This window comes from Amphiprion ocellaris, chromosome 21 (assembly GCF_022539595.1).
Source record: "Amphiprion ocellaris isolate individual 3 ecotype Okinawa chromosome 21, ASM2253959v1, whole genome shotgun sequence".
NCBI classification, from domain to species: Eukaryota; Metazoa; Chordata; class Actinopteri; family Pomacentridae; genus Amphiprion; species Amphiprion ocellaris.
The window spans coordinates 11,512,134-11,536,649 of NC_072786.1; the positions used below are offsets into that span (position 1 = coordinate 11,512,134).

The 24,516-nt window shown below is 37.3% G+C and overlaps 1 protein-coding gene across 8 annotated transcripts in view; it reads right to left on the reverse strand.

The window, feature by feature from the left end:
- lrmp (lymphoid-restricted membrane protein) overlaps positions 1 to 24,516 on the reverse strand; it is a 53,311-nt gene that overhangs the window by 2,436 nt on the left and 26,359 nt on the right. For 2 of the 8 annotated variants that reach the window (XM_055006624.1, XM_023287705.3), the window contains exons 18-37: positions 23,993 to 24,104; positions 22,963 to 23,230; positions 20,985 to 21,031; positions 17,145 to 17,244; positions 15,636 to 15,813; positions 13,765 to 13,840; positions 10,446 to 10,492; positions 10,240 to 10,328; positions 9,969 to 10,135; positions 9,239 to 9,323; positions 9,068 to 9,122; positions 8,956 to 8,983; positions 7,722 to 7,862; positions 6,622 to 6,756; positions 6,388 to 6,535; positions 5,268 to 5,311; positions 5,094 to 5,156; positions 3,372 to 3,430; positions 2,996 to 3,094; positions 1,226 to 1,354 (exon numbers count right to left, since the gene is read on the reverse strand). In XM_055006624.1, coding sequence (XP_054862599.1) covers positions 1,226 to 1,354; positions 2,996 to 3,094; positions 3,372 to 3,430; positions 5,094 to 5,156; positions 5,268 to 5,311; positions 6,388 to 6,535; positions 6,622 to 6,756; positions 7,722 to 7,862; positions 8,956 to 8,983; positions 9,068 to 9,122; positions 9,239 to 9,323; positions 9,969 to 10,135; positions 10,240 to 10,328; positions 10,446 to 10,492; positions 13,765 to 13,840; positions 15,636 to 15,813; positions 17,145 to 17,244; positions 20,985 to 21,031; positions 22,963 to 23,230; positions 23,993 to 24,104 — 2,070 coding nt within the window. Of the gene's footprint in view, positions 1 to 398; positions 426 to 1,225; positions 1,355 to 2,995; positions 3,095 to 3,371; positions 3,431 to 5,093; positions 5,157 to 5,267; positions 5,312 to 6,387; positions 6,536 to 6,621; positions 6,757 to 7,721; positions 7,863 to 8,955; positions 8,984 to 9,067; positions 9,123 to 9,238; positions 9,324 to 9,968; positions 10,136 to 10,239; positions 10,329 to 10,445; positions 10,493 to 13,764; positions 13,841 to 15,635; positions 15,814 to 17,144; positions 17,245 to 20,984; positions 21,032 to 22,962; positions 23,231 to 23,992; positions 24,105 to 24,516 lie in introns of all 8 variants that reach the window. The other 6 variants (XM_055006625.1, XM_055006627.1, XM_055006629.1 and 3 more) reach the window with 6 other exon arrangements.

Consider the following 24,516-nt stretch of genomic DNA (forward strand, 5'->3'; position numbering starts at 1 on the left):
CGTCATTTGTGGTAACTTATGCAATGGATGGCAGGCAAGAAATTAGCTGAAATTAAAAGTTGGCTTCAATTAAGTGCATTTTTTTTTACCACCCATTTCATATAAGATGCTGAACCATTCACATCATCACCGTAATGAAAAAGCTGTAAGCAGCTGTTAATAGCAGTTGGCATGGAGGTGGATTTGAGCATCCACTTATTAATCAAAGGCAGCCGACAATTTTGGCCTGAAACCTGTCAAGAGTAGGAGTGCTGCTTCAAATCACTTCACAGTCATTACGGGAGTCGGTGCAAAGTTGTGAGTGGCTTTTGATTGGCACTCTTGCTCGATAAATACAGGCCTTTTGCATGCGTTTATTGTTTGGCTGCATAGAGATAGAATCCTCCCTACACACTTACAGCATTACAAACAGCTCATCCTGACTCCTGAGTCATGTGGAGGGAGGAAAAGAGGAAGGATAGTTGAGAAAAAACGAGAAACTCAGTCAAAAATAAAGAAAACAGCCCAAGAGTCCTAAACAATTTGCACATAAAATTGTTAAAATGGTTAGTAAATGACAGAAGCCCGGTAAAGATGAAACTGATAAATGCTTTTTTTTTTTTTTTGCACAAGTAAGTCAGAACTTGAGATCCATGCATGAAACAAAAACAAAAGTTTGCAGAATCATTGGTCACATTCACACACATTGATCTCAAGCTGGTTAACAGGTGAAAGGAAACTGTTCATTTCTGGCCCTTTTGCAGTAAAAAAAAACTAAATAAACTTGATCTGTTAACATGATTAAAAAAAAGCCACTGAGCCCCTGGAGCGAAGAGGCTAGTCCAGCATAGACCCATGTAATGGAAGAGTTTCATCACTCAGGAGGTTCCATAGCTTCACTCAGTGTTATTTTTAATAAATTTTGCTGTTTGCCACCCTGATCATGACTCAAAAACAGTCATTTTGTTATAATATACACTAGGTGATTGAACAGTTGACATCAATTTCTGAAATGGCAAAAATTCTGAGTCTGACTTATCTGTCGCTGGTGTCAAAATGCCAAAGTTTTATACACATTTTCAGTGTAATCTCTAAAATAAACTACAAATGAATGACTATTTAGTGCCACAGATGACGTGAGAAAGCAGTAGAGTTACAACTACTGGAACCTGGGTGCAGCCAAGTGATCAACTCTTCAGACAGTGTCGCTACAGACGTCTAGCGGTGGGTATTTGGTTGGACTAACGTCTTAAGGGGCAGAATGAGGGAGGTGAGTTTGCTGCCCAGCTCACTGAGACTGGACCTCCTCCTCTCTGCCACTGACTCCTCCTTCTGCTCGTCCTCTGACCGGCAGTCTGTGTTGTTGCAGGCCGTCCTGTGGGCATGCATGGGTCAGGCATTCACAAACACACAGTTCACATTCACGGACAGGCATCAGCTACAGAACCACATTTTGTGCGCCCATGCACCGATGCACATACAGTATCATGCATATGCATTGAACGTAAGCAGGCAGATGCAGACACCCCTGAAGTGGTCGTTGATTTACATTTACCTGCTGAACACAGAAAAGGTTTTTTTTGATTATGTTTGAAATCCTTTTTTTTTTTTTTTTGCAATATAACAATGCACTCCCAGCAATGCAAACTACACACTCCAATATTATAGCATGAAGCCATAAAGCAACTTTCACAACCTTTCAGATATTTGAAGAGAATTAACCCTCTGAACCCCCCTTTTTTCTGGCTCCTGTCACATTTTTACTTGCTGTGGGCTCGTTTTTCACAGTAATATAGAGTCCCACACCTCGATGGAAACAGAACAACCATGACTAGAAGTAGAAAGAACTCAAAATGTCTCTTGTGCAGTATGACAGTTACAGTAAAACAAACCATAGAAAAAGAAACATTTAATTTCTTTGACTATTTAGTTTGCAGAAACATTTTTTACATGCCCACAGGTTTTACCAATACTGAAATAAAAGATGTTAGCTCTACATATTACAGATACTTTAATTAAGAATTTAATTTTTATTTATATATATATATATATATATATATATATATATATATATATATATATATATATATATACACACAATCTGGTTATTGCAAAAAGGTTTCTTTTTGGTGAAATTTTAAATGAAACATGCAGAATTAAGTGATTTTGTAAGTATCTCTATTTTAAGGTGAGCAACACAATGGCAATTCATAGATGATGTAGTTCAAGGATTACTGGAAAGTTGAACATGTGACTATTCTTTCTGTCTTCACAGATTCTAGCTCTGATAAAAAGCATTATTTTGGCAATTAAAATAAAAGTAACATGCTTTTAAAACCTGCTGGCAGGCTTTGGGGATCAGAGGGTTAAAAGTGCTTGATTTTTCATCACCTAAGCCATAATTTTGGCTCGTTAAACTTTCGTTGTCCAAACGTGAAAGCACACGGTGCCACTGAATTAAAAAAAAGTCCACAGCACTAATTACTTTACATTTTTTGCAAAGACACACAGCAAAAATGTGTTTGATTTTGAAAAAAGGAAACGTCTGACAAACACTTTTCCATGCAAAGGGAGATGGACCAGATGCATGAAAGATGGCGGCCGTGTGGTTAGGTGTCATCATCATCCTCATCGCTGATTTTCCCTCTTTTTGTATCAGCTAATGTCACCCTTTGGTTTGCATGTTTCCCCAAATATCCGCACATCCTATCAGTGCTTCTTTACACACTCTACTTACTGTTGATTATCTGACACTAATTGGAATGAAATCAGAAAATGTGACATACATTTCTTCCAAGAAGGTGCATATTTGCAGGAATCTTCTATCAACACTATAAAATACACGTTTACTGCGGTCTTAACAGATTCCTATATTCTCCAGTGAACATTAAGTGCACTGTGTGGCAGACAGTGATGATATTACACCTGAAAGCTGCCATCTTTATGCATCGGAATCCGCTGTACAGGACTCGTGTGACGCAGCCAGCATGGTTTCCGTCTCCTTGGCATGTCTTACCCCTTCATCATCAGAGAGGGCTCTTCAGTGTCAACCCATGCCGCAGAGCTAACAAAGCGTTTTAGAGGAGGACGCGCTGTGCTCTTCCCTGCCACATTCCTGCAAACCACCGTTATCACATAGGGCATAACAACAACAACAACAAGAAGAACCCTCAAGTCTTCGTACAACAAGCCTGGACAGCTTCAATAAAACAACCCACATGTTAGAAGCAATGGTGCGTTTTAAACACAGAGCCACTTAAACAGCCTTTAATTTAACTACAACACCCTTTATATGTGAAATAAATACTGTTGATATCTAATAATGCAGAAATTAGGAAATATAACACACACATACATATATATATAAAAACATAGATAAATAAAATACCTACCACGGGGATCGCCTGGTCAGCCTCTCTGTTTCAGCCTCTGAGCCGTCTTGTGTTTTAGACTGTGTTGGGAAAAAAAAACCAAATAATTCGGATCATAATGATGTAAACAAAAATGCATGTTTGTACAACTTCAAGCACAAACCACTTTTTCCACAAATTATCACTCAACTGACTAGAATCTCTATTTGTTTTGATGCATAATTCTACAACCCTTAATAGCACTTAACCTTCTGCTTATGAGCAATGTATTCACTGAAAGCTAATTTTTCACTGTAATATAAAATCCTACCCAGTACAACCATGACTGGAAGTAGAGAGAAATGTATTTTGTGCAGTATTACACACTTACAATGCCATAATTCGTAAGAAATTAATTTATTTTATTAGTTATTTTACAACAACTGAAAAAACCTTAAATCACAATGTACAACTTTTCCCAAATGCCCACAGGTTTTACCAACACTGACAAAAATGGTAGCTGAATAAACTACAAATATTTTACAACATGTGTTTTGAATCTTTTCGGTTCCATGTTTTCTGTCTGCTCTGTATGAACACTGCCTGCAGTTCAGGTGAAAAATCCCTAAATCTTTGTCAAGTGACTAGAAGCTGAGCCACTAATTTCTTCTCATTTTTTGTTTATTACATAATCTGGTTAGAGCAAATCATTTATTCTTGGCAAATTTTAACTGTGACGTATAGAATAAAGTGATTTTCATGAATTGTCAGGAGTTTGAGCTTAGATTTGGTTAAGTTTTCTCCAGTAACGGCACATCAGTGATTAGTAGTTGAAGAACTGTTAAGTTGAAAATCTAACAATTGCCTCAGTTTTTAAAGTTTCTCTTATGAATTGTGTCATTTGGGCAATATTTTAAAAAGACAACCTGCCAGCAGATTTATGGCTCAGAGGGTTGAATCTGTCCTGTTTTCTACATATTGAGGCTCACTGTGGTTTGACATTTAATGTGTAGTTTAACCACAATCTAACAGATTTCATGGTTTCACACTGCTTTGATGGTACACACAGTTTAGCAAAAAAAAAAAAAAAAAAAAAAGCAGTGAATAATAAAAGTGAACAGAAAGCGACAGGTGATGCTTTGTAATTAATCATTTATGAACTGAAAGTTTCAGACATATTTTTGAAATTTGACAAAAATCTACACTTTGGGCAAACAAAGTAACCAAGAGAAGTGTGAATTGTTTTGCAACATCATGATAACATAAAAAAAATCAAAAATCGTGTCACCTTTTAGTAATCACATTGTTCTAAGTTGCCAGATGGTGACGCTACTTCCTCTTATGAACTATTGTAAAACAAATACTATAGAAATATTATTGAAAATACCCCAAAGTACAAACTAAATACTAAAATTAATACACCTGTGATCATTGACATGCAAGTTAGATACTGAATACACCTGTGATTTCCAAGTAGTCTTAGTGCATGAACATGGCTATAAAATGACCTTAGAACATTCTCAGTTCTGGACCTATGATCCGTGTCTATCTGCATGCTTACATCATGGCTCTACATGGAAAAAAAGTGTGAGATTTCACAGAAATAGAGAAGGATATGGGAAGATGGTGGCCGATTAAAAATAGTAATCATGAGGTATAAAATGATCCACAGTACCACTAATCACAGCTGTGGTTGTTGTCCTTTAAAATGACAACATAATGCTACAATGTGACGTGACTGAAAAGTTAAAAGCTGATTCCCACCATGTCAAAGTGCATGTTGCCTCCACGAGGAATTGCTGCTATGCTGACCCGCCGGGATGTTGACTGTGAGGGCGTCCATGGAGGAAATAAACACATACATATTTACATTATTAACACATAAAGTCAATACAAATCTTGCATAATAGAGAGTGATGTAATAATAATACAACCCACCTTGTAGTACTGTGATGACGACTGTTTCTTACCACGGAAATCATCTGGAACGAGGAACGCATTAGTCATTTTGTGTTTACAATATTAATCACATTTTACTCACAGACTTTGTCTATACAGCAAACACATGCATGCAGTTCCATAACATAGGCTAATAATTAATACTGAGTCTGTATTTTATTTGTTAACAGTGTATTCTGTGATCACAGCTACAGAACATAAGCCGTTATTGACTTAACCCACTGAACTCCAAGCAATTTCTCAGCATTTCTTTGTTCCTTTTTCATCACTGTTGGCTCATGTTTCACTGCAGCATAAAGTCCTACACCTCTATGGAAACAGCACAACCATGACTAGAAGCAGAGAGAACTCAAAAATGGCTTTGTGCAGTTTAATACATTTATAAGCCATTAATCAAAAAGTAAGAAAAAAAAACAAGGTTAAACTTTTTGATTATATGTTCTACAAAAATGTTTTAAAAAATGGAATCAGTATGTGCAATAATCTTTCAAGTGCCCACAGATGTTAGCAAAAGTAGAAAAAATTATGACTGCATATTATAGATATTTACTACTTTTCTATATTCTATTATTTTCATATTTGCACCTATCTGCTCTGTATAAACACTGCAAGCAGCTGAGTAGTTCCTGAATTTTTGTCACGTTGCAGCTGAGTCACTAATAGCTTCACAGTTGCAGCAAAAAGTGCAGAATCTTTAGTTTTTTACAGAATCCAGTGGGTGCAAATTGTTTATTTTGGGTGATTTTAAAATGAAACACATGTAATAAAGCTATTTTGCTGAAATATCACGATTTTAGGCTCAGATTTGGTTGCATGATTTGTTCAAAGATGATTCTCCTTTGATAGTTTCTAGCTCTGACAAAATGGTGTAACTCTGGTGATTTTTCAAAGGACAACAACCTTTTAAACCTGTTGGTGGGCTTTGAGGTTCAGAAAGGTTAATAAATTCTGCATTTCAAGGCCCAGTGAGCATTTGGTATTCAGCATACCAGACCATCAAATGTATAATACTGAATATCAGTGCAAAATGAACAGCCTTACAACACTGTATGGTGCATCCGGACAGACGCTGAGTGTCTGTGTCTATAAAATGTCCAACCTCTTTCTGTTTGAGATCCAAATGACCTCTCGTTCTGCATCAGCGTCTCTCTTAACTCCAGAAGCTCGGCGTGTTCTTTGGTGTACATCCTCCTCAGGTTCTCCACATGTTGGATCATCACCTCCACCGCTTTACCGATACGACTCTCCTGTGATTCCCAAACACAACATTACAGTTCGCTCTATTGTCCTCACAGCTAGAGATAAAAAATTAGTTTGTCAGTCCTCAGCTGACCTGGTGAATAGCTCCAAGCATCTCAGAACGACTGGACACTCTGGTCATGGACTGGATGAGAATATCCAGATTCTTCTGGAGCCTCTGGATGATCTCCATGGACTGGTTGTCGTCCTCACACAGAGGAATCAGAGCCTGAGAGGAAAAGGGACGCAAAGAGAGATGAAGGCTCGTATTTCCACAGTTATTGTCAACATTTTCTATCTCTCTTGATAACAGGGAAGCTGCAGAAAAAATACATGGTGCAGGATTTTTCCTCTACTCATTCTATTACATTATTATGATTTTTAAAAAATGCAGCCCATTTATTGAGGTCAGCAAATAATTACACAATTTATTGCAAAACTCTTGCAATTTCAAGTAGTATGTCTGTGTTACAACATATTGTGCAACAAAAGTTTACTACATTTACTGTGGTTTCATAGCCACACATCTTTAGAACCTTTGTGTACTGTCTGTAAATGTCTTGCGTAATAGTTAGCTGAAACAGCACAAATTTGTGTAATTTACTACTTCCATGTTTAATTTGTTTGCATATTGTCTCATATGTGTTCTGTGTAAACACTGCCTGCAGTTCAGTCCAGTTTAAGGCAAAATTCCTGAATTTTTTTTCGGTCACATGGTTGTTGGTCATATGCGAGTCACTCATGGCTTTTTGGTGGCGCCAAGGAGGACAGAATTTTTAGGTTTTAACAGGATGGGGTTAAGGTAAATGGTTTATTTTGGGTGAGTTACTAATGGCTTTCCAATTTTGCAGAGGACCACAAAATGTTTTGCTTTTTTGACAGAATTGTCTTAGTATAAAGAAGATAAAATTCCAGGATTTTAAGCTTAGATTTGGTTAGTTTTCCTAAAGAAACTAGAAGTCACACATGAGTAGAGGCAAGAGGATTATTGCAAACCTGAAAATCTGATGACTCGTCCTGTTTTTACCGTTTAATAAATGGTGTATTGTTTGCAATTATAGAAAAAAACAAAACAAAGCACGCCTTTCACACCTGCTGGTGGGGTTTTGGGGCTCATAGGGTTAAGACTGAGAATAGAAATAAATTAGATTCGGAAAAAGAGTATTTTGTTCAAGCTCGGGAAGCTGAACAGACCTGCAGTAATCCCTGACAGCTGGACACTTCTCTGCGAACGTTCTCCTCAGCCAAGTCTCGTGATCTTTCCTCCAGTCGGAGCCTCTTTTCCAGAGTGAACATGTCGCACTTGAACCCCAGAGCCAGACGCTGGAACTCCGCCTGCAAAAGAGAGATGCTTTATTTTACTGTTCATGAAGTTTAGTTTTGCCAGTCATGGCTAGACATAAGCATTACTAGTAAATGGTTCCAGTTGCAGACATGATAAATATTTCCTTGTTTGATGATAAGTTGTCTCATTAAAAGAGAGCTTACTGTGCTGGTTGAAAAGGCAGTTAAATCACGAAACTTCAGTTGGGATTAACCCTCTAAACAGCATCTGGGTATTTTCTGCTTCTGTCACATTGTTACTCACTGTGGGCTCATTTTTCACAGCAATATAAAGACATGCAGTTCTATTGAAACAGCACATCTAGAGCTTGAAGTAGAGAGAACTCAGACATACCTTTGGCCAGTCTAATAAAGTTATAATGTCATAAATCAAAAAAAGAAACAAAGATGAATTTCTTGAATTATTTACTTTGCAAAAATTGGAAAAACCTATGATTGGCATGTACAAAATATTGTCAAGTGTCCACAGATGCTACTGACAGTGGAAAAAACACAAGCTGCATATATATTACTAGATACATTGTTATTAATTTGCTTCCATACTTGTCTCCTTGTAAACACAGCCTGCAGTTCAGCAAAAGTTCCTGAATATTTGATGATTGTTAGTCACAGCTGACTCACTAATGCACTGATTGGCACAGATTTTTTTTCTGTTATACAGAATCTGGCTCATGTAAATGGCTTATTTAGAGGAATTGTAGAATTATGCAATTTCGATAAAATGTCACGAAGGTATGCTTATAGTTGCATCTTTTTGCTAATGGAAGCTCACATCATGGATCAATGGTCCGTGGTTTTCTGGCTCTGATAAATGGTCTAATTTTAGTGATTTGGAAAACGTGGCTTGTTTATTAAACCCCCTGGTAGGTTTTGTGGTTCAGAGGGTTAACAGAAATCCATTAACTTTGAATGATCTTTGAAAAGCCTGACTTCGTGATTTATTATGTATCATGTGTGTCCAGTATAACTCTGATTTCAAATGCACGAAATTCTCATAATTCTGCAGTTTTTAATACAAAGCAATATAAAGACTTGGCTAAACACATCATTGGTTTACAGAACACATATCTGGTGATGTACATACCTCAATTTCCTTGTCACTGGGTGAAAGGCTGCAGACAGAGACAATAATAAGAAGTAAGTAAGCAACAATTATGAGTTTAAAGTTGTGTTACGATGATCATTTGCAGCTGTACCTGTTTCTGTCCTCCTTTAAGTTGTCGCCATTGTCAGAGATGACTGACATCTCAGCTGGAGGGAAAGCAGGTAAATCATAGAGAGAAGAAAGTTTAAGAGTAAATATACAACTATTTTATCCTGTTATATTTGCTAATATTGAGTGTACAATGAACATGTATTGCACATACATTCCTTCTCAGTGGCCTTGCTGGTTTCACTTTGGTCCTCCTGAACCTTGTGCTCCTCGATGGCCTCCATGCTGCGCGACAACTCCTGCAAAGTCCGCACAAATATTACCGTCTCCTCCTCCTCCTCCTCCTGCTGCTCTGCATTTAAATCTGATCCATCCATTCTCACATTCCCCTTAACATCTTATTATTCACTCCTTCACTGCTCTTCGCTGTCTAGTCTTTACATAATGAAGGGGAATCGAATAATGAAGATTCAAAGCAGCCGGCAGTTTAGTCTCACCTCTTGATTGCAAATGATCTGATCCTGAGTGGAGCTAAAATCAAAACTATGCACTCCCACTTCCTCCCTCGCTCTTTTCATTCGCTCACAAGGTCACGCACTCACATAGCCGGAAAGACAACATTTCTCTTCAAGTTATGAGACACCATTGGCACAGTGTCATCAGAGATAAAGAAACGTAATCTTACTGGCAGCATCTCCATTTAATCCTGCTGTTTCATCACACCTACTCAGATTCTTTATCTTATCCAGTATAAATCAAAGTGTTAAAAACAGCAAAAACATATGATAATATACTTACAATTGCACCCTGAATTAAAACAGAATTAAATTTGCAATAAATGTTGGTTTAAAAGCAGTAAAAGCAAAAATCAATGACTGACTTCAACAATACTGAGGTATATTCTTGGTGCATTAACTACAAGGAGGTAGCACTACAGATCTTACCAGTTCCCTCTTATTTTTGACACGAAGGAGGGACTCCTTTTTGGCTTCGCTAACCTCCAAATGTCTGCTGTCGGAGGTCATGCCGCTCACATTGCCTCCCGATTGGTTGGCCTGCACAAATCCTGAGCTGCTGTCGGAGAGGGTGGTCGGCCCACTGCTGGTGAGCCCTGAAATGGAGAGTTGGTGAGTGGGTGGGTAAAGTTGCACATAGATGTAAAAACGCATAAACAAATAGCTGCAGTGCACAGATTTTGAGAGCTTTTCATTGTACCGGCCATGCTGACTGCAGCTGCTGAAGCTTCGGCTGCACCGTCCTGCACGCTTTCCTCCTCTTCCACCAGCACAGGCAGCAGACTCGTGCTGGAAAATACACACTTGTTACTTTACGGAAATACGACGGCATGCAAAGAAAGCAAACCTTTAAGTCTCTACCCTTAGTAGGTTTTACGCTAGTTTTATGAGATGCTGCACACTCACCTGTCCTCAGCTGCTGATCTGTCTGCAGACTGGTCCTGGCTTAAGCTCTGAGATGGACAAAAGTAAACAGAGGGGGTTAAAGAAAAACACAGGAGGCCTTCTCCTGCATCACAAGACACCATTGAAAGAAGCATGTACGTCTGTATGCGTGTAGCGTACCTGTCCCATGGCAGTGAAATGAAATCTAAGCTCTACAGAGTGTGCAAGAGAAACATTGGGATGATTCCTTATATAATATGGAGCCACATGGAGAGCTCTGCAGCTCTACAAGTGTGTGTGTTGCTGAGAAGTGTGTGCTCAGTTAACACTGGCACAGTGCTGAGTAGTGGAGGCGGACTGCGTGCACACTCAGCGATGTGAACACACACACACACACACACACACACACACACACACACACACACACACACACACACACACACACACACACACACACACAATGGAGCAAGGTGAGAGCACAGAGCAGTGCAACGGGATATTGTGTAATGAGTGCACATAATATCCGTTTTGACACGACTCAAAATAGTCATGCTTTTTATAAAAAAAAAAAGAGAGACTTCAATGCCATTTTTTAGCCAAAGCAGAAGTGGTAGCTGCTAAGTTGATTCTATAAACCCTTAAAAGGTTTTGTTAACTGCTTTTATATTTGTATCTGACACATTGTTTATTGATTTGATTCAACAATCTGCTCAAAAATATTGCTAATTTCTACTATAGGCTCATGTTTTTGCTAAACAATAAGGCAGCAAACAACAACTTTGATTTTTATTCCTGTAGAATCACCAAAAAAAATATTACCTGAAACTGAATAATAAAAATGTAAGATATAATTAGTCATGACTAGCATTTATCATTTTGTTGTGAAAAACCCTAGCAATAAAACACATGAAAACGAAATGTGTCAGTAAGTTTTTCAAACGTGAGAGCATAAAAGTACATGAAATTACTGTTTTTTACTCCACACTAGCCTCACTGGACCGAACACGAGTTTGTATTGTCAAAAAATAAATATTGTGAAACTACAAGTAATAACAATAATTCATTATAAATATTGTACAAATATTAACAGATCGATAATGTGGGACAATATCAGCAAAATTACAAACACTGTAAAAAAAAATAAAAAATACTGTAAAAAAACGTATAGGGCAAAAATGTAAGAAAATTATTTGCAAAAATACAAATATTAACAGGGCAATATTTTGGAGAAGAGGACTGTAAAATAATAAATTGTGCAATAATTAAGGATAAATATTGGAAAAATATTAATGGTGCAACTTTCAGGAAAAATATTTTAAAATGTTAATAGATAATTTGGGATAAATACTGTAAAAATTTTAGTAGTGCAATAATTTTGGTTAAATGCAGCAAATATTAATACCACAATATTTTGGGATAAATACTGTAAAAATCTAGCATAAAAGTAAGAATAATGCACCAATGTTGGAAAAATACTGCAAAAATATTAAAGCACTTTTATGGGATAAACATAGTGAAAATATTAATGAGGTGATAATTTTGGGGGTAAATATTGAAAAAAATCTAAATATTTATAGGGCAATATTTTCGGATAAATACTGGAAAAATATAAACTGCGTACTAATTCAGGATGAATATTTTAAAAATACGAATGGTGCAACTTTGAGAAAATAAAAAAAATGTCAATACAGCGATAATATGGGACAAATATGGCAAAAATATTAGTAGTGCAACACTTTAGGGTAAGTATTACACATATACAAATATTAATAGTGCTATATTTTGGGATAAATATACCAAAAAAATATAGGAAATATATAAATATTAATTGTGCAATGATTTTCGAAGACTACAGTAAAAATATTACCAGTGCACTAATTTGGGATAAATAATGTGACCATATTGATGAGGTGAAAATTTGGGATAAATATTGCAAAAAGTACAAATATCAATAGGGCAATATTTTGGAATTTTGTAAAAAAAATATGAACAGTGCAACTTTCAGGAAATATATTAAAAAAAATAGTGACAAATATCGCAAACAACGTTAGCAGTGCAATAATTTTGGGTAAATAATGCAAAAATACAAATATTAATAGTGCAATATTTTAGAAAAATACTGTAAAAATATTAATAGTGTACTAGTTTGGGATAAATATAGTGAAAATATTAATTGGGTGATAATTTGGGATAAATATTGCAAAAAAAATTAATAGTGTGACAATTTGGGGCAAAACACAACAAAAATATTAATAATGCCCTATTTGTAAATATTGTAAAAAAAACAGTAATAATGCCATAATTTAGGCTAAATATTTTGAAAGACAAATATTAATAGTTTGATAGTTATTGACAAATATAGTAAAAGCATATATATATATTCAGTGTAATAATTTGGGATAAATAATATGGTTGATTTTGTCTATACTGCTCAATGCCAACATACGTATGGATAAAATGTAAATTACTTAATTTACAAGTGAAACTACTATTTGAATATATCCAAATAAATGGTCTCTTATGTAGCGCTCTGCTCTTTCAAATTAAAGTCAGGAGTTGCTTTCTAATCATTACCAAAACATTTGTTTAACTACTGAACTACTGTGGTAGAGACTAAATAAGACGATCGATATGGCAGCAGGATGCAAAGCTAACTGAGGTGAAACAGCATCACAACACAGCCAGAAAATAAATAAAAATTCTCTTGGTTCAAACAGACATAGTTAGCATAAGAAAACCATATTCTATAGAATAATTAGACCAGACACAGAAAAAACACTGTTAAGATTAATTAACGGACAGAAAATTGCTGACATTTGCTCACTTGTGATATTAACTTTCACTTTTACAGTAATTTTTCTTAACTTAATCAACAAAATGGCCAAATAGAGTAAATAGTACCAAAAATACTGATTAATTCTATCCCTACTCAACCTGCTGTAACATCAGTTGATATTTTCATACCATTTAATAAAGCATTGTGTCGGCTTGTTAGGAAGCCTGAAGTCAACTTACCAAATCAAGAGCACTTTAACTGTAACCTTGATGAGCAAACTGAAGTTTTTAGCAGTAGTTAGTCCTGTTACTCCTCATGTCATTGACTTGAACACTAATGTGGATTAAGGCCACATTTTTTGCATTTCTCTAAATTTTATAATCCTTCCCCAGGCCGAGGACTCCCTCCTGGCCTCTCCCACCTTCCTTCAAAACACACCTACTTCTAGTCAGCTATAATGCACAAACAGAAAGTGAGAGAGTATTGAAATGAGGAAGGAGAAGCAGACAATAGAGGAAACTGCACTCCTTTACACATTAAAAAACTTCCCCATCTGCTACTAACCTTAGAGCGACTCATATCGCCTGCACTCGAGTCCCCGTCGCCTCCTTTCTCTTCTTCTTCAACGCTCGGCTGGCTGCTGACCACAGACGAAAGGTCAAATTTCAAGCACTGTCCATTTTCAGACACTAGATTTATACACTGGATGCAGCTTTTTGCTATCTAATGAGACAACTGTTGCAGCACGAGGTGGAGAAATAGACGAGGATCAGCTTGCATCTCTCTGTAGGTGGAGTGGGTCTATGCAAAACACCAAGATACTAATTACCCTCCTCCCCCGGCCAGAAAAACGCTGATTTGACTAGCAAATGTGGCCCAAGTCATAAGGAAATGATGAAAGCAGCATGGTGACTCCAGTCGTGACAACTGCGGCTATTGATGACACTTAACAACAAATTCACTAAAATTAGCATGAGATGCTGGGTATTTTCCCTTTCCTAACTTTGGAGGCTTCTGCTTTGTGTCCTCCTGATGAGCTGATTCAGGAAGCAGCTGAACAGGTGTGTTTGTGGAAGAAATAAAGCCTAATCAAGAACAAACGTGCACCTTAATAGAAACAGCACAACCATGACCAGAAGTAGAGAGAACTTAATCATGTGCAATATAAGACAGTTATAATACCACAAATCAGTAAAAATAAAATAAAAATATAGTTGAATTTCTCTGATTATTCATATTTACAAAAATAAAACAAATGAAATCAACATGTACAACATTTTCCAAGTGTTACCAACACTGGGAAAAAAAACATAGTAGCTCCATCCACCATAGATATTTTATTATTTGTATTTGTTTTGATACTTGTCTCCTACCTGCTCTGTGTAAACACTGACTGCTGTTCAGCTGAAAAATTCCTGAAGTTTTGTCTGGTGACTGTTGGTTACAGCTGAATCATTAAATATTTTGTGCATGTGTCAACGTCTCCAAAATATTTGCCTGTAACCTGGTTACTGCAAACAGTTTATTGTTGGCAATTGAGACATGCAGAATAAAGTGAGTTTGATAAAATATCACAATTTTAAGCTTAGATTTGGTTATTTTTCTGCATGCTGCAGGTGAGTTGTTCAAAGGCTTAATTCTGGCCATGTTTTTTGAAGAAATAAAATTTTATGTCAAGCTTGAATTTGGTTGTTTTTCCCATCACAACCAAGGAACAAATGAGTACTTCAGCTATGAAAATCCAACTATTTTGGCCAATTTTTAAATGAACAATGTAAAACGAAGTGATTTTGGTGAAATATAATTTTATTTCAAGCTTGAATTTGGTTGTTTTTCCCATCACAACCAAGCCACACATGAGTACTTCAGCATTAGAAAGTTGAAAATCCAACAATTCTGTCTGTTTTTATAGTTTCTTATTATGCCAAATGGTGTAATACAGGCCATATTTTCAAAACAAGGTGCCTTTACAACATGCAGGGTGGTTTTGGTGCTGTCAGTGATGAGTAAACTCCCTGTTCCTTTCTTGCCAACCACTTACTGCATTCATTATTTTGGAAAATCCTGTTTAATCAGTCAGACATGTTACATGTGTCATGGGGAACAATAATACATCAGAGGGCATATTAGAAAGGAAATTGTATAACCTGTTGTGCCACTCATTAAATGTCACAAAGGCAAATCACTCACTGTCTCTCTCAGCAGAAACAACCAGATGACATCAAACAGCTCAATCAGTTACATTTTCGAGAACTGACTTCAACTTCATACATTGGAAATCGACTGTAAATCTTGATACGAGGTTCTACAGACGGTAGTGAACAAACAAGTTTGATTACTGTGCAAAAATTCCTTACTCTGGCGTCCCCTAGTGGTAGTACCAAAGGGGGAAAAAACAGTACAACAGGCAGAAAAGCAATGTTTTTTTCACCCACCTCTCACTCTGTGTATTGGTCTCATCCGGTCCAGGTGATGTGCTGCTGGGAGAAACCATTTCGCCTTCTGCGAGAGGGGTGTTAGCAGGTTTGATGGTTTGATCCTGGTTGGGCTCTGTGCTCAGAGTTTGGGTCGGACCACCGGACTGAGACTCTGCACCCTCACAAACCTCTGCACCTGCCAGCACAAGAAGAAAATTCTGCTGTAAATAAATGTTTAGTATGAAGCTGTATTAGTGTGTGATGGTCATTGTAGTGCAAAATTACAGATTACTGAGTTATCTGTTGTCATTTGCTCATGGCAATATCATAACATACTGGTGCAGTGTGATCTGCATGTAAATAACATGAACATTAGTTGTAATATTTAATTTTATGCCTCTGCAGAACAGCAATTATAACAGATTTTCAATATTTAAAAAAATGTTTTTCTCTGTGTAGTTCATGTATAATTCAGAAAATAAGCAGCAATCATTACACCAAATCCCAATAGTAGATTTAAAAGGCCTGTGTTCTTTGCATAAATTATCAAAATTACACTATTTACTACAGCATGAAACTGTAAAAACAGAGTGAGAGAGACATTTAGACTGCAAATTTTAGCTTAAAATCCTGATGCGAATCACTTTATTCTACTTGTCTCATTTAAAAAATTTTGCCAAAAATAAACAGTTTGCATTAACCAGATTCTGTTAAAAAAAAAAAAAAAATTCTGTGCTCCATGGTGCAACTGTGAAGTGATTAGTGACTCAGCTGTAATGAACAGTTATGCGACAAAAATTCAGGAACTTTTCAGTTGAATTGCAGAATGTGTTTGTACAGAGCAAAAAAATGTAAATAGTAAAACATCTATAGTATGTAGAATCACTTTTTTTGTTGATGACACCTGTATGCACTTGGAAAAATGTTGTACATGCTTATTCTGGATATTACATTTTTTCATAATAATCTAAAAATAATAATAAATAAAAATCTATGGCATTATACCTGTGTCATAATTAACAAAATAGGTTTTTCAGTTCTCTCCTCTCGTGGTTATGGTTGTTCCGTTTTCATAGAGGTGCAGAACTTTATATTAAAGTGAAAAATTAGCCCACAGTGAGTAAAACTGTCCCAGGAGCCAAAACGTGGGAGTCAAGGGGGTTAAATACAAAGCATATTAAAAACCAACTGATCCAGTTAATAAAAATGCTTGTTCTCGTGCCTTTTACACAAGTTTTACACAACAGTCCTGCAGTTTCAAACAACCAAAACAACAAAAGTGATGTTCCAAATGCAGCACTTAGAAGAGCTTGACCTTCATTTTTTGAAATATTTAGTAAAAATCTTTTTTCCTCTAAACAAACAACAAAACCGAGTGAGTCAGGAAGTGAGTCACTCTTTGGTTAAGTTGTAAATGCACACAGCAGAACTAACAGTCAGGGGAGGGGGAGGAAAATGAAACAGAAAGACGGTGAGCAATCAACGGAGAGTGAACTGCAGAGACACAAAGAGAGGAGGAGGTCTTACTGTTGTTCTCTGAGTGGGACAGATCAGGGAGAGCATCCGCCTCAGGCTTTTTATTGCTGACAGCTTGTGAGTGGGCGCTCAATGGCATCGCTGCCTCTTCCTGAAAACACACATACAACCCATAAATATTCAGAAAAAAGCAAAAGGGGTGAAGAGATCAAATAGGCAACACACATTAACCAAAACAGCAGGCAGCACAATCGGTCAACAGAAACAAACCTCTGTCAGAGACACTGCATAAGAAGTCAACGAAAACCTTGCAGCTGACAGACAACACAAAGAGTCAGCGATGGGTTCTGGGAAAGACCCCCAATTACTGTCATCCTCACAGGAATTCAAAAGCAAACTTCGCTTCTTTCACACAGCATTGATGGAGTGTTTAAATTAGTTTTAATAACCTCACAGGCATGAAATTAATCAAACATCGAGCGAGTGAGCAGAATGCAGATCGTGAAAGTGGAAGAAGACACTGAGATTATAGCTGCTGCTTTTTCCCTTTCAGCTCAGTGTGATCTTAAGGTTTCATCACTGCCTTTCTATATAAGGAAGCAGACAGCTCCAGTGCAAACATGCACACTGCTGCCTGTGAACTGAGGCTGTGAATAATGACACGTGAAGAAATATTTGATAGGCAAATGACCGAAGGAGAAAGAGAAGGGAAGGAGTGCAGACGCTAAGGAAAGGAAGTGTTTAAAGTTATACTGTACGGTAGCAGAAACACAGAATTCAACCTTCTTGGCAGCTACCTCAGAACAGTTAAAGAGAAATCAAGGAGCTGTTGTTGTGTTCAAGAACATTCACATAGCTGATCTCTGAAACTGAAAACTCTGAAACGTAATATGTCAAATGACACACTGCACACATTAACCCTTGGAAGCCCAAACTTGGTTTTGAAAGGCATGGTGTCTCTACAAAATGGCCAAAAATACACCATGCATTAATGCAAGAAATTTTAAAAACAGAAAGAATCATCTGATTTTCAACATTTTCTCTTTGAGTCCTTGAACTACTTATTTGCAATGTGCCACTCTGCGGCGAAACTAAACCAAATTAATCAAAAATCACTTTATTCAACATCTCTCATTTAAAAATTCGCCAAAAATTAACAGTTTGCTCGAACCAAATTCTGTGAAAAGCAAAAAATTTTGTACTCTTCACCATAATCATACAGCTATTAATAACTTAGCTGAGACCATTAGTCACATGACAAAAATTCAGGAAATTTCTGACCAGACTAGGCTGTAGTGGAGGTTGTGTTTACACAGAGCAAAAAGGAGACAAGTATAGAAACAAATTAAAATGTAAGTAGAAAAATATCTATAGTAAGTAGACTCACCATTTTTGGTTCAAATATTGGTAACATCTGTTGGCACATGAAAAGACGTTGCACATGCTGATTCCAGGTTTGTTCAGTTTTTGTAAAATGAATCAAATAAATTCAACTTTTTAAAAACTCTTTTCTTTTGATTTTAACTTTTTAACCTGTATTGACAAGAAGACACTGAAGTTCTCTCTACTTCTAAACAAAATGCTTGAGGTTCAGAGGAACAGTTTGCACACGAGCTGCTGCTTGTAACTGCATTACAGGTGTGACAAAAACGTGTGAGAAGTGTGAAAAATGTGACAGATTAAATGTGCACTAGCATGAATAACCCTGCAACTCCCATCTCCTGCAAGTTTCAAACTAATTATCATGCAAGAGTGAATTTAATGACATTCATCAGCAACCTAAAATGTTGATCTGTAAGGCTAAGGTCAAATTTATTGGTGAAAATATGCCACACAAGAATTTTGAATAACCACATGATGTATTTATTGCTGAAGTTTTTAATCAGAACTTTAAAAACTTCCTACTTCCTTACGGTAACTGCACAGAAAATGTATGATTAAATTCCCAGCAACAATAGCCAAATAAGAAATTTGAAACTTCAATAAGCCAAGGAAGTTAAAACGAGCTTCAAATCTGTTCCTGCTAACATACAGTTACATCATACATCATTTGCTGTCTGGTTCATGAGAACATCAGCAACAGTTGTGAAAGGTGGAAGATGGCCAGCAGAGTAATTCTCTTTCACAATCTGCATTTTTTCATATTTGGTGGTTCAGTGAAAGTCATCTTTTACTATAAAGATGAGACAGTCTCTTTATAATGAAATAGATCTATGGAGCAGGTGAAATGTACCTTTAGCTGCAATATTTCAATTTGTATTCATACATGTAGCACTGACATTTTTGGTTCTTCATATGTCAATTTAATCTTAATAATTTTTCACCAGCCAGTTTAGCTTCATCCCAAATGCAATGGCAAAGTTTATTCATCTTCTTTAATGAATCTAGTCTGTTTTCAACCATCTATCACTGGAGCCACAACAGAATGAAAACCTAATACGCACTCATATTCCTGAAGTCACAGTACTAACTAACAAGTATATGGGTTCCCATAAAATGGTCTAATCCTCTGATAATCATGTGTGCACCATCACAAATTAATTCAATCAAATGGTGTCCAAAGACTGAAGGATGTGGTTTGGCAGATACAAAGAATTTCTTTGTATCAAGAAAAGAGCAACTTAAGCCTGGTGTCATGTTACACAGTTACAGAACTGCAGTCAACAGCCCCCCATAAGTAAAAAATACTTATTTGATTGGAGATTAACTTCATATAAATGCACCATCCAGTAAATGAAGGGAAAAACATTTTCTGAACTTAACTGTTTCATGATTGAGTACTCTATTTATTAAATTAAACGGTAAGAGCCTTAAAGCTCGTAAAAGTACAATAATAAGAATAATAGTCTTCATTTATAACGCACTTTTCAAAATAAAATCAGCTAAATAAAACAGATAAACACACGGCTTGGTGTATAAAAGCCAACATGTCATGTGACATTTGATATCAATCACATGTCAGAGAAGGTAAAAAAATATTATTGAAATAAAGAAAAAGCAGCTCAAAGCAAGTTCAAACTCAACGAAAATCAGTTAATTCAACTTCATACTTTTGTCAATAAGCCTTTCCTGATTTGACTTAAATTTGAGCTCTTTTTACTATTGAAAGCTCAACAGAAACTCCTGTAAAATCAAGAAAGACTTGCTAATAAAAGCTGTTAAAAAGAGAACAGATTTTTGTCTCCTTTTTCAGACGCTCTCTGGAACAGACCAACAACTTCTGCAATAAGATCTTAAAGTGTGCTCTAAAAAGTCAGAGATATAGGTGCGAGAGAGGTCATGAAGAGCCTTAAAAGTCATCAGTATAATCTTGAAATATATCCTAAAACATACTTGGAGCCAGTTTAAAGAAGCTGAAACAGTAGTGATGCGACAGTCTAAAGTTGATCAAGATTCTTAGTTCAGGAAGGAAAAAAACCTGTTGCAGTGAACCAAGTATGAAAAAACAAAAATGCATAAAATGGTCTAAATGTCTTTAAAAGTTAAGATTGATTGCATTTTTGAAATATTTCTAAAACTGCATCTACTTTGTGGTGTGCTGCGTGTAATTTGCTTTAAAACAAGCCTAGATTTACACTTTTCCTTTCTTTTTACTAGAAGGAACAGTCGGCGCAACAGCTGTTGTCTTCAAAGTGTATGACAAAAATAAAATGAAAAACAAAACAAAAACCTTGAATTAACTATTTTTTCTTGTTATTTTGCATGCGTAGGATCTTATTTGTTTGTATGCTTGATTATTTGTCTATTTTGACAGTTGACTTGTACAGTTGTAACTGTGCTTTCTAAAGGCTGCCACACAAATAATTATTTTCTAAAACAATGAATAAAATGCAGAACAAGATCAATGCATGTAAACGAATGACAGGCTTGTTTCATTTCAGTTGAATTTACCTGCAGCTGCTGACAGGTCACCTCTGGCTCTGTGCAGGCGGCAGAGTCTGTAACAGAGTGAAGCAGAAACTTAAACTGAGAGGAAATGAAAGGCTGAAAAAGGACAAAACAAAGAAGCTGATCATTAAGCCTTGTCCCATTCCTCCAGGGGGTTAATGACCATCTAGAAAAGCAACCGCACCTTTACCATAAAAGGCCAGACTGTCTATTATGCAAGGAATCGAGCCGAGGGTTAAAATACCATGCATGGCTAAGGTGGCATTAATGACCACATTTGCACTCTTGTTTTCTGTTTCTCTGCCTGCCAACCGCTCATGCAGGCAGAGGAATGGAGGATTACCGAGCTCAGTGCGTGGCCTCGGACCGGTCGTGCACCTGGCCATAGAAGGACCTTGAGGAAGAGGAGATTTCTCTCACAGTGTTGACGCACACACTCGCTCTCTCGCACAACCTTTAGAAGCTGAAGGGCCACAACAACCATAGAAGGCAGGAGTCTGCTTCCAAAGGGCCTCACAGCGAGTGTGTGTGCTGGGCTGAGTTAGTGCCCTGTGACTCCCGTGGATTACTGCTATATAATCCACTGTATAGCACACACAAATCAACATTCAGACACAATAAGATTTGGGAAAAACCTTGTGCATGTATGGAATTTATCCTATGAAGCGCGGTGCAGGATGCTGCCAAATCTATATACTAATGCTACATATGGACCTATGTGGGAATTCATAGAATCAGATCTACAGCCCAAGTACGTGAATGCATGCAAAGAATTTCACTTACATAGCAAGCAGTTACCAAAAACACACACATGCATTAAACAAGAGCTACAAGTTAGAGAAGGAAAACTACTATGTACAGCTACACATATGTGCAAAAGTGGACCACCATTTAGTGCAAGTCTTGACATAACATTTAGCTAGTTGACAGGGACTTTTGACTGTAATAAAAAATAAAATAATGCAATAAAATTAAAGGGAATTTTCTGATCTCTTCTTAACCTTCTGAACACCAAAACCCACCAGCAGGTTTGAAGGGCATATAAATTTGCAAAAATTTCCAAAATACACCATTTATCACAGCAAGAAACTATAAAAACAGTAAGAATTGTTGGATTTTCAACTTTTTGGACAGTCAGTCTATGTGACTTTTGGTTTCGTTAAGAAAAAACAACCAAATCCAAGCAGAAAATTGGGATATTTCATCAAAATCACTTTATTCAAGATGGTTTTTGATGCGGCTCAGACGTATACAAGCTGAAGCTTTACTTTTGTATCCTCTGAAAATGGCAATTGATTCTGTGGTCAAAACACACAGAAAGATTCAGGCCATCTCATGATGCATCTCTTTCAAAAATTTGTCAAAAACAAACACTTTGATCTAACCACAATCTGTAAAAAACTCAAAATTCTACACTCTTGGCAAATCCAAAAAGCCATCAATGACTCAGGTGCGACCAACAGCCACGTGACAAAAATTCAGGGACTATTAAGTTGCACTAGGACGAACTGCACGCTGTGTTTACAGAGAGCAGAGTATGTAAGTTCAAAAAGACTAAGTTTAAAACGACTATTTATGCTCCTCGGCAATATAAACAAATAAAGGTAGTTTCAGTAACAATTAAAGTAGCAAAATTTACTATTCAAACTAAATTTTTGCAAAATTCAGAGCATACTGAGTCATATTCTTGCTACATGAGGCTTTCTCTGGTCTTTCACTGCTAATCCTGCTGAGTTTCATGCAGAGCTGGCAGCAGAGTGAGCACAGGGGTCAAAAGCAGAGCCAGAAAAATATGCAACTATATTTAGCTCTATTTGACTTGGCTTGAAGACATTCAGGGCTAATTTTGCTGGATGCTGGATATTAAAGGCTCAAGGAAGATTCCTCAACGTTCTCAACTTTCTTTGAGATATGTCAGAACAATTAATCTGGACAACCTGCGCAGCTACACCAGTGTTTTACATTGAGTGACCCCACTCACCTCCAACTGTTTCCTGACCAGACTGGGCCTCCACTGAGACAGCAGCCAGAGGAGTCGACGTGTCCCTCACTTCTCCTTCACCTGCTGTATCCACCACCGTCCACCTCTCTTCCCCATCCTCCTCTTCGCCGCCTCTGTCCGTTAGCTTAACCACCGTTTCTTCAGGCCGACTGTCTCTTCGCTCGTCCCTGCAGTTTCTCTCCGCCAGCTCGTTCTTCAGGAAGTCTTGGAGGGCAAATTCCTCATCCCAGTCCAACTCATCTCCAGGCTAAACACAAAAAATACAAAATTATTGCAAAGGTGAAATGTGGTCTTTGCGGTCAAGTTTTTGTACAGCTGCTCAAAATTTACAACCAGCTTACATTATCAACAACAAAAAGCAGCTTATTAATTGCTATTATGCAAAAACATCCTCCTGGAAGAGAAGCTTTTGTGTTGTTTACAAACTCAAAATGGTTGTTTCCAAATCCAGAGCTAGAGTGAATAAATTATTCCAAATTGAGAAGTTCCTTTTTTGCATAGGAAACACAGGGTACTGTATGCAAATGTGTCCACCTCAGCACGAAGCTCATTCTTTTGTTTTGTTTTTTTTCAGTGCAGTAAGAACAATGGTGTTGTAATGGAAATATTCGAGCATGCGTCAGTGCATTTTGTGTTATCAGCGGCGCGTAGGTGTGCGGTCGCATCTGATTCTGTGGGTGCACATGTCCACTTTAGCCACCAACTCACACTCCAGCTCTCTACCAGCACAGATACTCCATCTGTCTGGATGCAGTGTGAGCTCAGTCGCTGCTCTCCAAGCAAAAACCATCTGATGTGGTCCTACTGCAGTAACAGATAATACATGGAAAAAAAAACATGCATGGAGCAGAGATTTACACAATGTAGGTGACCACTTGTTCACCGCCCCAGATGGTGCAGATTTAACTGAGTATCCTAAAAATAATGTACAGATTAAGTTTCAAATTATCTGCTGGTTTTGTTTTGTTTTTTAAGTGAATAAATATCAGCATAATCGAGGCTCTCTGACCTCGTCTTCTGGTGCAGGAGTCTGGCATGAGGCCTCTCGGCTGTCCTGAGGCGTCTTTAGCTGCTCCAGCTCCTCACACAGCTGCCGCTTCTGGTTCTCCTGCTCCTGCACCCTGCATGCAAATACACAAAAGCCTGCTCATAACGCCTCGAGGATTCATATTTTTGCTGAAAAATGTAGAAAATAAACATGCAAAGTTATGAAAGAGTTGCAGAAACTCATGCACAGACATCCTAGAAGACAGTACAGTGGACATACTGTACCCAATCCGCAGGCCCATGCAGTGTCCCATTCTGTTGCCCAGGGTGACCAGCGCCAGTTCTCCGACTGGCCCAGTAATGGTTCCTTCGTTTCACAGTGTTTTAGATCCGACCCTTAGTATTAAACTACACACAGACCCTGACATGCATCCTACAACAAAACCATGATTGGTTTTATAATCCAGTCCTGTATTATCTCAAAAACTCCAACGCAGAAGGCAGAACTGTATACCTACAATCAGCTCTCTTCAATTTTATCCTCTC